The sequence below is a fragment of the Leucoraja erinacea genome, chromosome 8 (genome assembly GCF_028641065.1).
Source record: "Leucoraja erinacea ecotype New England chromosome 8, Leri_hhj_1, whole genome shotgun sequence".
Taxonomy (NCBI): domain Eukaryota; kingdom Metazoa; phylum Chordata; class Chondrichthyes; order Rajiformes; family Rajidae; genus Leucoraja; species Leucoraja erinaceus.
The window spans coordinates 44,832,702-44,845,185 of record NC_073384.1 but is presented as its reverse complement, the minus strand read 5'-3'; the positions used below and the strand labels follow the sequence as shown (position 1 = coordinate 44,845,185).

Genomic DNA, 12,484 nt, shown 5'->3' with positions numbered 1-12,484 from the left:
ATTAGGATTGTAAGTATTAGACTTTGTTTAAATCTGAAGTTTTAGAAATAACTTTCTTTTCCAAAAGTAAAAATATGTTTTGTGTGTATGTGTTGTGTGATTGCTGTATGATGTGTATATTCTGAGAAGTGTTCTCTGAGAATTAGTTTTATATCTGTGGTTTTACTTTATTGAAATAAAATGATTTTGAACAAAAAGGTTGAAGAAACCACAGAGGGGAAGAAGGTTGTAAAGGGTCCGGAAAAGGGAAAATCATGTGACTATACGTGTTGTCAATCAATGGAAAGGATTATGTTGATTGGTTAATGCAAATAAGTTAAATTTATGGTAAACCATAATGATTGGTTAATAGTTTGCTACTCCTTTTGTACCATCCTTGTCTATTACGTATATAATGTGTTACATTTATACCAAAGTCGGTAGTTCTTTCGACCTACTCCGGAGTTTCTAACTCTGTGTTGGAAGGTTTAAAGAATTATCCAGCGCTGTCAGAATAAAGAATTGATTTTAGCAGCAATGGTTTGAATCAAGTTTTCTTGAATTGGACTGGCAAAAGAACTCAGTTTAACACAATTTGATTTACACTGTCCTTTAAAAGATCTGCATATACAAGCTAGAAATAATGTTTTTTGACTGTAGAGATCTTGATTTAAGATATCCATGAAATATTAAAATGATGTGGGTCATGATATTCTGTTTTAAAATAGATTAAATCAATAGATTTAAATTACCAGATTATATCTTTGATCTTTTTTTGATGTTATAATAGTTGTTTATGAAATACATTTAACCTGCTATAATACAACTTAACTGTTTGCAAAATTCTTTGGACCTAAAGATTATGTTTTACAATCGTGTAAGGAGATGGCAGTAGGGAAAACTGGAGTCAACATCATTGTAAATTTATGCAAAAACAAGTACTTTTATGTTCAGTAATGGTTGGAAAATTATTTGAAATTAATCCCAGCAAACTATGATTTTTCACTGATGTGGACATTTCTCAATGTCACTACTCAATAATAGTCTGACCTGTAATATAGTATTTTATATTTGTGCTTAAAAAAAAATAGAAATCCGGGGCACTTTCTTGTGGATTTAAGTGGGAGAAGATAAATGTCACTTCTCCTGAGATGTTATTCCTCACAGATAAGAGGATAATAGTTTTCTCTGCACTACCCCTTTTCCTTGCTGGAAGTTTGAGCAGCTGACGTAATATTTAGAGTACCCACTATATCTTTGAATTCACAAACATTTTCTGGTCGAGGCAAGGAAAACAATTTTAAAATAAATAAGAAGTTAAATTAATTGTTAATTTATTTCATTCTCCATACACAAGGAACTGCAGATGCTGATATACAGAACCATACTCTACTTATTTCATACTCTACTTGTCTGTGAAATATCTTTGAAATGAAGCAACAATAAATACCCATCTAATATGTTTGAACTTAGTTTTGATATTTTCCATTTAATTTTGATTTGTTTTCAGTCTTGTTCCCAGTAATTTAAATATCGCAGAACAATTTAAACGCTTTTGTGTACCTTCGATCTTCCAGCATCTGCAGTTCCTTCTTGACCAATTTAAACGCTTTTGTCAGCTGTGAAAATATTTTTCAACCACAAGTGCTATGGCCTATGTTCCATGTGACGTATTTGAAATGTGATTAATAAATTTGATCAAATAATTTTACATATTTGAAATGTTAGAAATCTGAAAACGAGTCATACAGTACAGCATGGAAACAGGACATTCGGCTCAACTTGCCCATGCCAACCAGATGCTCCATCTACACTGGTCCCTTCTGCCTATGCTTGGTCAACATCCCTCTAAATCCTTTCCAATCCATGTACCTATCCAAATTTATTTTAAACACTGTTGCAGTACCTTCCTCAACTACCTCCTCTGGCTCCTCATTCCCCATTAAGTACAAAACATTGGAAATGAACTGCCACTTCACCAAGAAGATTGTTTGGGTCTAGGTAAGATGAGAAGGGAAGAGGTGAAGGAAAGGTACGTCTGTTGGTGGCAATGGAGTGTGCCATAAGAAGGGGAGTGGAAATTGCCAAGAATGATCTCTTGAATGCAGAGGCTGGTGGGGTGGAAGGTGAGTACCAAGGGAGGGTTATCCCTGCTCTCTCCAGGAGAGGGAGCAAATTTAGAAGTCAATGTCCCTGTTAACAATGGGCTCTGTTAAATATTTCACTGCTGAAATAATGCACTAAAATGCTATTTAGCAATAAGTACAATCCATTTAAAATTTCCACAGCATTTCTAAGAAGAGAAACAAAAATCAATACATTTTTCTCTGAAACCTGAAAAAGCAAGAAATACATTTATGGGAAATTATTTCCAAAGGATGATGGTCGGTATCAATGTAGCAACTCAAATTATATAAAGTTGTAAAGAGTTCACAAACAGCCAAATCAGTTTGATTGAAAACCAATGCTGGTGTCCATTCTACATTGCTTCACTAATCAAAACCCATTTGTGAAGAAATATTAGCTCATAATGAATTTGGTAAAGCCATGCAGCAGTTAATAAAATTGAAATTAACAATTTACAAAACTTAGTCTCAGAAACTTTTAAAGCAAATAAAATATTTTAGACGTTTTAATGGCTGTTCTGGCTAATGTTAATGGCTAATTCACAATTGTTTCCTAAAAAATATACCTGCATCTTAAAACGGATTTTTTCTTTGCCTTTCATATCTCTCATTTAAAGTTCCCATGTCACTAACTCCTGCTAAACGGTTTTAATATATGTTTCCTCATGGTAATCTGCAGTTCCCACTTGCTGAAACTATTTCCCATCTTCAGTCTTGAAATACAGTTCTTTATTAATAATGTTCAACAAAACCTTTAATAACAATTGTTGACTCCCTCAATTATTTTATTTTCCAGAAACTGGCTAAAGTCAGGCTTAGAGGGATATGGGCCAAACGCAGGCAGGTGAGACCAGTACAGATGGGGCTTCTTGGTTGGCATGGGCAAGTTGGGCCGAAGGGCCTGTTTCCGTGTGGTATGGCTCTGCATGAGTAAAGTATGCTACATACTGCAAATCTGAATTAAAAAAATGCTGTAGATGCCCAGCAGGTTAGGGAACAACCCTGGAGAGAGAGACAAGGTTACTTCAGGTCAATGAACTCGCATCAGATCTGACAGAACTTTCAACACAGGGCACTTCCTCATCCAAATAAAAGATCATTGGCCTGAATTATTAACCATATATTTCTCTCTCCAGAAATCCACTGCATTCAGTGTTTTCATAACGTTCTGCTAGTATTTGGTTAGGACCTAGCTTATTCTGTTATTGATGCTTTTGGTTATTGATGCCTTCTTATTGATGTAGGAGTGCAGTCTTACGGGTAATTATCTATCTAGTAACTAACTATCTAGTAACACAGGTAAAACACAAAGTGTTGGAGGAATTCGATGTGGGCCAGGCTACATCAGTGGAGGAGACGGACAGACGACGTTTCGGGTCTGAGCCCTCCTTCAGACCGAGTTCCTCCAGTACTTTAGTTTTTAACTCAAGATTCCAGCATCTGTGTCTACAATACAGCTTAAATGCATCGGTGCAGAGCTGAAATTAATTTGTCCATTATTACATTTAATGGCCCCAACAGTCTCTCGAAGACAGAGACATTGATATCAAGATGGTTCTTTCTCATTTGTTTGACATAGAGCAGTTTTAAGTAACTTGCTAAAGAACGATGATGTAAATGTTACTCGCCTCATAACTGAGGTCCCGCACTTGGATAAGGTTGGGTTTGCCACTGTAGGTGAAGTAAAGACTGCTTTCTTCCTCCAACGTACAGAACACCTGATCTTGCAGATGGCCAGTCTAATGCAAAAACACAACGGGGAAAAAAAGCACTATCATTGAAATCAAGTAGTTATATTGCATGCAGAATAAAAATACATTTAATATGGTGTCGTCAAAAAATCACGTTCTGCAGACACGCACAGTGTCCGCAGTTTCATTGGTTTCGGCGCTGAGACCCCTCTCCCCAGGACTTACACTGCGCTGGGCTGTCTCCATGCTTTTGGTCAGAGCTGCTCGAGGGACGATTGGATTCTGTGGAGCTTAGTTAGCAAACATGAACTCTGCCCCATAAAGAGATAAATAAATAGCTAATAAAATCCAATCCAATCCAACTTTATTTGTTAAGCACTTTAAGACAACCAATGTTGACCAAAGTGCTGTACAGAAGAATAAACAAGACATCATAAACAGACAATATAACATAACATAACAACTCACACAAAGCGCAAAAATCACATATGAAATACAACAATAAATTAAAAGACATAAAACATGAGTAAAAATAATAACCACGCAATAAAGCAATCAAAATAAGAAATTAAATCAAGCAAATAAAGTCGACATCTTACTGGGTATCAAAGGCCACGGAGAAGAGATGGGTTTTAAGAAATGATTTAAAAACAGACAGAGAAGAGGCCTGTTTAATGTGGAGAGGCAGGTCGTTCCATAATTTGGGTGCCGACACAGCAAAGGAACTATGTAATTAAAATGTAATAAAAAGGAACTGCAGATGCTGGTAATCCAGTCTGAGGAAGGGTCCCAGCTCGAAACGTCACCTAACCATTCCCTCCACAGATGCTGACTGACCCACTGAGTTCCAACAGCATTTTGTTTTTTTTAATACATAAATAACTAATCTGCAACGGTGCGGAGACGGACGGGTGGGTTTTCTTTCGTTGTGTGAGCAATGGCTTCTAAGACAGCGGGGTTATTCATATTACACTCGTTAACCATAACACTGTAATGGCTCCAAAAAAGACGTTTCTGCGAAGTTCTATGTTATAACTGTTAGCTCAATTCTGTTTTATTTTGTTAGCTGAATGGAATATGATGGTGGTAGAATATACCTGGGGGAGGTGAGAGTCTGAAGGGATGCCAATCCATCGAACCAAAGATCCTATAGGATAATATAGGATCCTATAGGATCTTTGCATCGAACCCTCATTGCTCGAGCCCCGGGCTCCAAGGGTCGATACACGGGACCCGCCCAGTTCCGCGGCTCCAAGGTCGACACACCGGCTGCAGGCAGCTGCCGTACACATAGGGGTGGTGAGAGGCGGAGGAGAAAGGCGGCGGTATAATCTCTTGCTGCCACTTCGTTTAAATTGATGTTTAGACACTGCCTGTAATTCAGGTCGTTCTCTGTTTTCGGATTATGAGCTGTTTGGAGGTAACGGGCGGAGGACTCTCGCCAGGGAACGAACCTCTCCCGAACATTGTGTGCACTGATCCTCCCTCACGAAAGCCAGACTCTCCGGGAACAACAGAAGCGGATTGCACAATTTGTGTCAACCAACTCAACTACACCGTCAGGTAAACACACTCCAACCCATTCACCGCTTAACGTTTGGAAGTGGCATGGTCTAAATGTAAATAAATAACTGCAGATCAGATAATCACAAAAAGTATCTTCACAGAATTTCCATGTACTCGTCGTTTAAATGGTGTTATATTGCCTGCCTCAACCACCTCCTTTGGCAGCTTGTTCCATATATGTGTGGAAAAAGTTGCCCTTCAGGTTCCTATTAAACCTTTCCCCTCTCACGTTAAATCTATGCCCTCTGGTCTTGATTCCCCCTACTGTGAGTAAAGGACTATGCATTTATCCTATCTATTACCCTCATGATTTTATACACCTCCTTAAGATCACCTATCACTCTCTTATACTCCAAGGAATAAAGATCAAGCCTGTCCAACCTCTCCATATACCTCTGACCCTTCAAGAGAGTGCTAGATTTAGCTCTTGGTGCTAAAGGAATCAAGGGATATGGGGAAAAAGCAGGAACAGGATACTAATTTTAGATGATCAGCCATGATCCCATTGAAGGGTCGGTGGCCTACCCTGCACCTATTTTTCTATGTTTCTATGTCCTGGCAACATCTTTGTAAATCTTCCCTGCACTCTTTAAGCTGAACAACATCTTTCCTATAGGAACCAAAATTGAACACAATACTCCAAATGTGGCCTCACCAACCTCTTGTATAACTGTAACATAACATCCCAACGTCTATACTACACTTCCTTCCGCCCTGCCTCTTGTAAATATGCTATCCCCTTCCCTCAATTCCTCTGTCCCTGCCACATCTGTTCCCAAGATGAAGATTTCCATTCTAGGACATCCAAGATGTTCTCTTTCTTTAGTAAACATGGCACTGGGAGTAATCTGAGGGTACTGCTTTTTACATTTTGTCTAACTCCCTATAATCATTTTGCATCCTTTTTCTCATCCTTTTTGCTACCTGTGTCATTTGTGCCAACATGCACAACAACCGCTGGCTGTTCACCCTCCGCTTTGAGAATATCACGAGACTTCCTGGACCCTGGCACCAGGGATCATCCTGGAGTCTCGATTGCTGCCACGGAATCTTGTGTCTACACCCCTAACTAACAAGTCTCCTAGCACAATATCTCTGCTTGAAGTTACCCTTCCCCGCTGTACGTCAGAGCCAGGCTTGGTGCAACAGCCTTGAAATCTGCTGCTGCTGCACCAACACTGAAACAGAATGCATTGCAAAAGAAAATGCTTAGGGTGGGACGGTGGCACAACCCGTGTAGAGTTGCTGCCTTACAGCGCCAGAGACCCGGGTTCGATCCTGACTATGGATGTTGGCTGTACGGAGTTTGTACGTTCTCCCCGTGACCCGCATGTGTTTTCTCCGGGTGCTCCGGTTTCGTCCTACACTGTCAAGACGTGCAGGTTTGTAGGTTAATTGGCCTCGGTAAAAATTGAAAAATTGTCCCTAGAATTCAAGAGTTCGAGACATTTATTATCACATGCATCAATTGGTACAGTGACATTTGAATTACCATACAGCCATACGAATAAAAAGAACACAATACACGATAGAATTAAACATAAACATCCCCACAAAGCAGAATCAACGTTTCCCACTGTGAGGGAAGGCAATAAAGTTCACTCCTCTTCCTCTTGTTCACCCGTGGTCGGGGCCTTTGAGCCCTCCGCTACGGACGGCCCGATGTTTCAGGCCCTCTCGCCTGCGTGATCGGAGCTCCAGCTTCGGAACGGAGAACACTCTCACCAGCTTGGATTTTCCGAATCGGCCACTTCCTACCGGAGACCCGGCAAGAGGTCACCAGGACTCCGCGATGTTAGAGTCAGTGCCCCCGGCGTCTGGAAGCTCCGCAAACCACAGCTCTACGGTGTTAAACAGCAGCCCCAACACTCCGGAGCTCCACAAGGCGATCACCAGTAAGGCATCGTCCCACTCCGCGATGGAATTCAGTGCTGCGCCGCTGCTGAAGCTCTGGCCGGTCTCCGGCAGGAAAGGCTGCACCAATCCAGATGGTAGGCCGCAAGGGGGGGCGATGATGATGCTCAGAGAATGCACCAGGAAGTGACTGAGACAACTGTTTCCCCTTTCCCCCCCCACCCCCCCACATAAAAAACGACTAAAACATACTTTTAGACAGACTAAAATTAACAAAAAGGGTGAAAGGACAGACAACTGCTGGCGAGGCTGCTGCACGCGGCACCACCCGTGATTAGTGTGTGTAGGATAGTATTAGTGTGCGGGGAGGTCACTGGTCAGCGTGGATTCAGTGGGCTGAAAGGCCTGTTTCCGCGCTGCATTTCTAAACTAAATTAAACTAAGCTAAAAACTACCAGTTGATGCTAGGATGCAATAAGATCGGAGAATGCTGGAAATTCTCAGCATTTATGGAGCAAGAATTCGAGTTCATGTTTCGGGTCTATTACTCTACAGTTCTGGTGAATAGTCTTGGACCCTTTGTATTAACTCTCTTTCTCTCTCCACAGATGCTGCCTGACCTGCTCACTGAATGTATAGTGCAAATTCTGTTGAATCATTTGAACTTGGAAAGTGTTGATAGATCACATCACAGTAAAACTCAACAATCCATAATCCAACTATTCAGAAATCTTGATGGCTCAGTACCTAACTGACCTCAAGCTGCTTGCTGTGCTCCCTTCCAATGCACCAGGGCCCTGCAACACACCCTTGATAATTACCTGGTTTTATTTCCAAAGTTTCCTCCAAACTGACCAGATTATATTTCCAATGCTCTCTTGAAGTTACCTGGGTCTTTTTTGCTGCGGACTCGTTAAACATAGAAACAAGGAACTGCAGATACTGGTTTACAAAACTGCTCCCTTCCCAGAAATATTTTCTGATATTGTTCTTGATTTTCAGCATGTTCAGGCTCCCTTATTGATCTCTGTATAAATATAATGCACATTAGGGGTGGCACAGTGATACAGCTGGTTGGGCTACTGCCTCAGCACCAGAGACCCGGGTGTGATTCTGACCTCGGGTGCTGTCTGTGTGAATTTTACACATTCTCCCTTTGACCGTGTGGGTTTACATGTTCTCCCTGTGACCAAGTCGTTTCCTCCACTTCCCAAACATGTATGGGTTTGTAGGTTGAATGGCCTCTGTAGATTGCCCCCAAGTGTGTAGGAAGTGGATGAGTAAGTGGGTTAACATAGAACTATTGTAACTGGGTGATCAATGGTCAGTGAGGAGTCAGTGGCCCTAAAGGGCCTGTTTACATGCTGTATCTCTCAATTTAACTAAACTGATATTTCAGCTAGGATAAGAATAATTGCCTTTATAGCGTGAAAAATGTGGAGTAATAGAAATCAGTGAATTACCATGTAACAATCCAGGTTGTACAGAAATAGTACCTTACTGAAAATACTGTCTCAACAATCCCATGTTGGAAAATTCAACCAAAATTTGCATTAATTACACAATCACTTTAATAAATAAATTTGTATATAAATTATTTATTTAAAAAAGAAATTCTGATCTTTGTGAGGCTAGGTGAGGCTTGATGTTTAGGAAATTGGGTTATTGATTGATACAATAGAGAATGTTGATTATGATGAACACAGAAATGAAAGATTTACTTTGCAGCTACATACACATGCCCGATTTAGGATGCTGGTGCTAAGGGCAAACTGAAAAATGTCCTCTGAAAAGTTCACAAACTATCACAAATAATTGATTAATCTCTGATCAGCCAGATGGGAATGATAGGTAATAGGAACCTGAGGGGCAACTTTATCACGCAGAGGGGGATGGTAAATGGAATGAGCAGCCAGAAGAAATAGCCGAGGCAGCTATATAACAACATTTAAAATACATTTTGGTAGTTACTTGGATAGGGAAGGTTTAGAAGAATAAGGGACTAGTTTGGATTGGTCATTTTGATCAGCATGGACTAGATGGGGCGAAGGGGCTTTTTCTGTGCTGGATGACTCAATACTTACTGATTGAAACTACACTGGTACTCCCTACCTAATCCATTTAAAGATTGAAGAGTCAAACGATACAGAAAGAGACCCTTTGGCCCACTGAGCCTGCGGCAACTCTTGAAAATGCATTGACATTTGTCCCATTTTCACTCCATGTTTATATACATCTCCCAGATTCTACCACTACCACAGTCTATTGCTTTTTTTTTTAATGTGTTCTTGCAGTGAGAGAGTTGGTCCTTGGTGGGACGTACAATCGTATCTTCAGAAGTGGACAAAGCATATCCTGAAAAATGTCTCGTTTTATGTGGAAAGTGGACAACTAATGGGAATTTTAGGAAATTCCGGTAATTAATGTTTGGAGGTTGGAAAAAATATCATTTTGTATCTCTTGTTTGTTATTCTAATAAACAGTGCTTTTTATTGACATTTGCCTCGTATGTTATCCCTTCTCTTGAGTTCTCTACACCTTAAACGAGTCTGGTTTGCTGACAGTGCCATTTTATTTGTGGATTAGTGGACAATCCTTCTTGTTTTCAATCTTCTCCCCCAACTTAATCTATTTCTTTAAGGAATGCCATGATTCTGGCTGCTATCTTCCCAGGCAATATCGTGGAGATCAGGAACTGGTGGCAGATTTATGAGTACAAGCAATAGCTTATAACAGAAATCTTCCATTGTAAAAATAATTAAGATTAATGCTCAATTACCAAGCTGCGTCTTAATTATTACAATTGGCATATGCAAAATAATTTAAACTGAATTAGGCTCATCTCAAAATTTTTGAATGCAGTTTGGCCATCTTAAATAGTAGAGTTTTTTTGATCTTTGCCCCCATTTTACCCAACGCAGAGATGCTGGCATATTATCTGGTTAGGATCCACCACCTCAACATTGATCGAGAACTTGAATTAAACCTATTTGATCTGATGGTCCACCAGACTATCTTGCCAGATTGACAGACAATATAATGTAAAAAGCACATAGAAGCACATGTTTTCATTTTTTTTTTGTGAAAAGACCATATTCATATGTTTTAGGGTCCGGAAAGACGACATTGTTGGATGCAATTGCAGGAAGATTATGTGGATCATCAAATCTAATTGGTGATGTATATGTGAATGGCTGCAAACTTAAAAAGGAAGATTTTCACAACTGTTTTGCCTATGTCCTACAGGTAATGATAGTGCAGTACATGTATGAATCAATATATGTGTGACAATGTGGATTCTGTTGTAATATTGTGCTGTACAAGTTTCATCTCCATAACCAGTGAAGAAACAATGTACTTGCTCAGAAATATATAATTACATTGATTTGTGGAATCAGAAGCTAGTCTGTGAGGAATCTACGTATATTCTTTAAGATGGAGAAAAATGAGACGTGCTCTCTTTAAAACATGTCACATATATTTTACATATACCACATTTTCAGAGGAGATGCTGAGCGACCATTTTCCCTGGGTGTCGAATCTAACTGGTCCTTACCCTTAATATATATTGACTCCTCCCATTTCCACAAGGCGTAGCTATGGGCACTGTATGGGCCCCAGCTATGCATGCGTACGGTACGTGAACATCCTTGTTCGAGGCGTGTGGCCCTATCCCCGAACTTACCTGCATCCACACACGACTCGCATTGGTGCTACTTCTGCATCCATTTCACTGACCTCATCCATTTCACCACTAACTTCCATCCGGCACTCAAATACACCTGGACCATTTCCGATATTTCTCCACCATTTCTTGACCTCACTAGCTCCATAGAAGGTGATAGACTACTGACTGACATCCACTATAAACCCACTGACTCCCATGGTTATCTGGACTACACTTCTTCTCACCCTGCTTCCTGTAAGGACTCCATCCCCTTCTCCCAATTCCTCCGTCTACGCCGCATCTGCACCCAGGTTGAGGTGTTCCACACCAGGGCATCGGAGATGTCCCCATTCTTCAGGGAGCGGGGGTTCCCCTCTTCTACTATGGATGAGGCTCTCGCCAGGGTGTCTTCTATACCCCGTGACTCTACTCTCACTCCCCATCCCCCCACTTGTAACAAGGGCAGAGTTCCCCTTGTCCTCACCTTTAACCCTACCAGCCGTCACACACAACAAATAATCCTCCAACATTTTCGCCACCTCCAACGTGATCCCACCACTTACCACATCTTCCCATCTCCTCCCCTAACTGCTTTCCGCAGAGACCGCTCCCTCCATAACTGCCTAGTCAATTCGTCCCTTCCCACCCAAACCACCCCCTCTCTCGGCACTTTCCTTTGCAACCACAGGAAATGCTACATTTGTCGCTTTACCTCCCCCCTTGACTCCATTCAAGCAAGCAGTCTTTCCAGGTGCAGCAGAGGTTCACCTGCACCTCCTTCAACCTCATCTATGGCATCCGCTGCTCTAGATGTCAGCTGCTCTACATCGGTGAGACCAAACGTAGGCTTGGCGATCGCTTTGCCCAACACCTCCGCTCGGTTCGCACTAACCAACCTGATCTCCCGGTGGCTCAGCACTTCAACTCCCCCTCCCATTCTGAATCCGACCTTTCTGCCCTGGCCTCCTCCATGGCCAGAGTGAGACCACCGTAAATTGGAGGAGCAGCACCTCATATTTCGCTTGGGCAGTTTGCACCCTAGCGGTATGAACATTAACTTCTCTAATTTCAGGTAGTCCCTACTTTCTCCTCCCCTTCTCAGCTCCCCTTCAGCCCACTGTCTCCACCTCTTCCTTTCTTCTTCCCCGTTCTTATCACTATTGAATGAACCTCTCAAATCAAAGGGTGCTGTCCCATCTCTCAATCAACCTGATTGTGGCCTTGCACTTTTTTTAAATTGCATTTTCTCTGTGGCTGTATCAGCTGCACTCTGTTCACTTTCATCTTTGCCCTACCTGTAGTGTATGGTTTGATTATACTCGCATACAGTATGAGTTCACTGGATAGCAGTTTTTCACTGTTTCACTGTTAATAATAAACCAATACCAATAGTTCAGGTTAGTGCACAATATCACATTGCAAAATTTGTATTTGGGCAAAAGCTGCAACTATTGAACTGTACCTTGATTTCCATCTCTTTTCCAAAAAAGAGGATTTTCCTTACCTCTTTTCCATCTCTCAACCTCCCTCACTTTCCAACTGCAGGGAAACGCAGAAATATTTATGTAAAATATTTTATTAAGTGCACGAAAGACCAAGTA

At 41.1% G+C, this 12,484-nt stretch overlaps 2 protein-coding genes across 2 annotated transcripts in view; one reads left to right on the top strand and one right to left on the bottom strand.

The window, feature by feature from the left end:
- Positions 1-4,042, bottom strand: part of abcg8 (ATP-binding cassette, sub-family G (WHITE), member 8) — a 38,373-nt gene extending 34,331 nt beyond the window's left edge. The window contains exons 1-2 of the mRNA XM_055640015.1: positions 4,022-4,042; positions 3,734-3,844 (exon numbers count right to left, since the gene is read on the bottom strand). Of these exons, the coding sequence (XP_055495990.1) occupies positions 3,734-3,844; positions 4,022-4,042 (132 nt within the window). The remainder of the gene's footprint in view (positions 1-3,733; positions 3,845-4,021) is intronic.
- A 928-nt stretch (positions 4,043-4,970) lies between these two features.
- Positions 4,971-12,484, top strand: part of abcg5 (ATP-binding cassette, sub-family G (WHITE), member 5) — a 28,749-nt gene continuing 21,235 nt past the window's right edge. Inside the window, exons 1-3 of the mRNA XM_055639618.1 lie at positions 4,971-5,359; positions 9,511-9,632; positions 10,326-10,462. Of these exons, the coding sequence (XP_055495593.1) occupies positions 5,202-5,359; positions 9,511-9,632; positions 10,326-10,462 (417 nt within the window). The 5' untranslated portion in view covers positions 4,971-5,201. The remainder of the gene's footprint in view (positions 5,360-9,510; positions 9,633-10,325; positions 10,463-12,484) is intronic.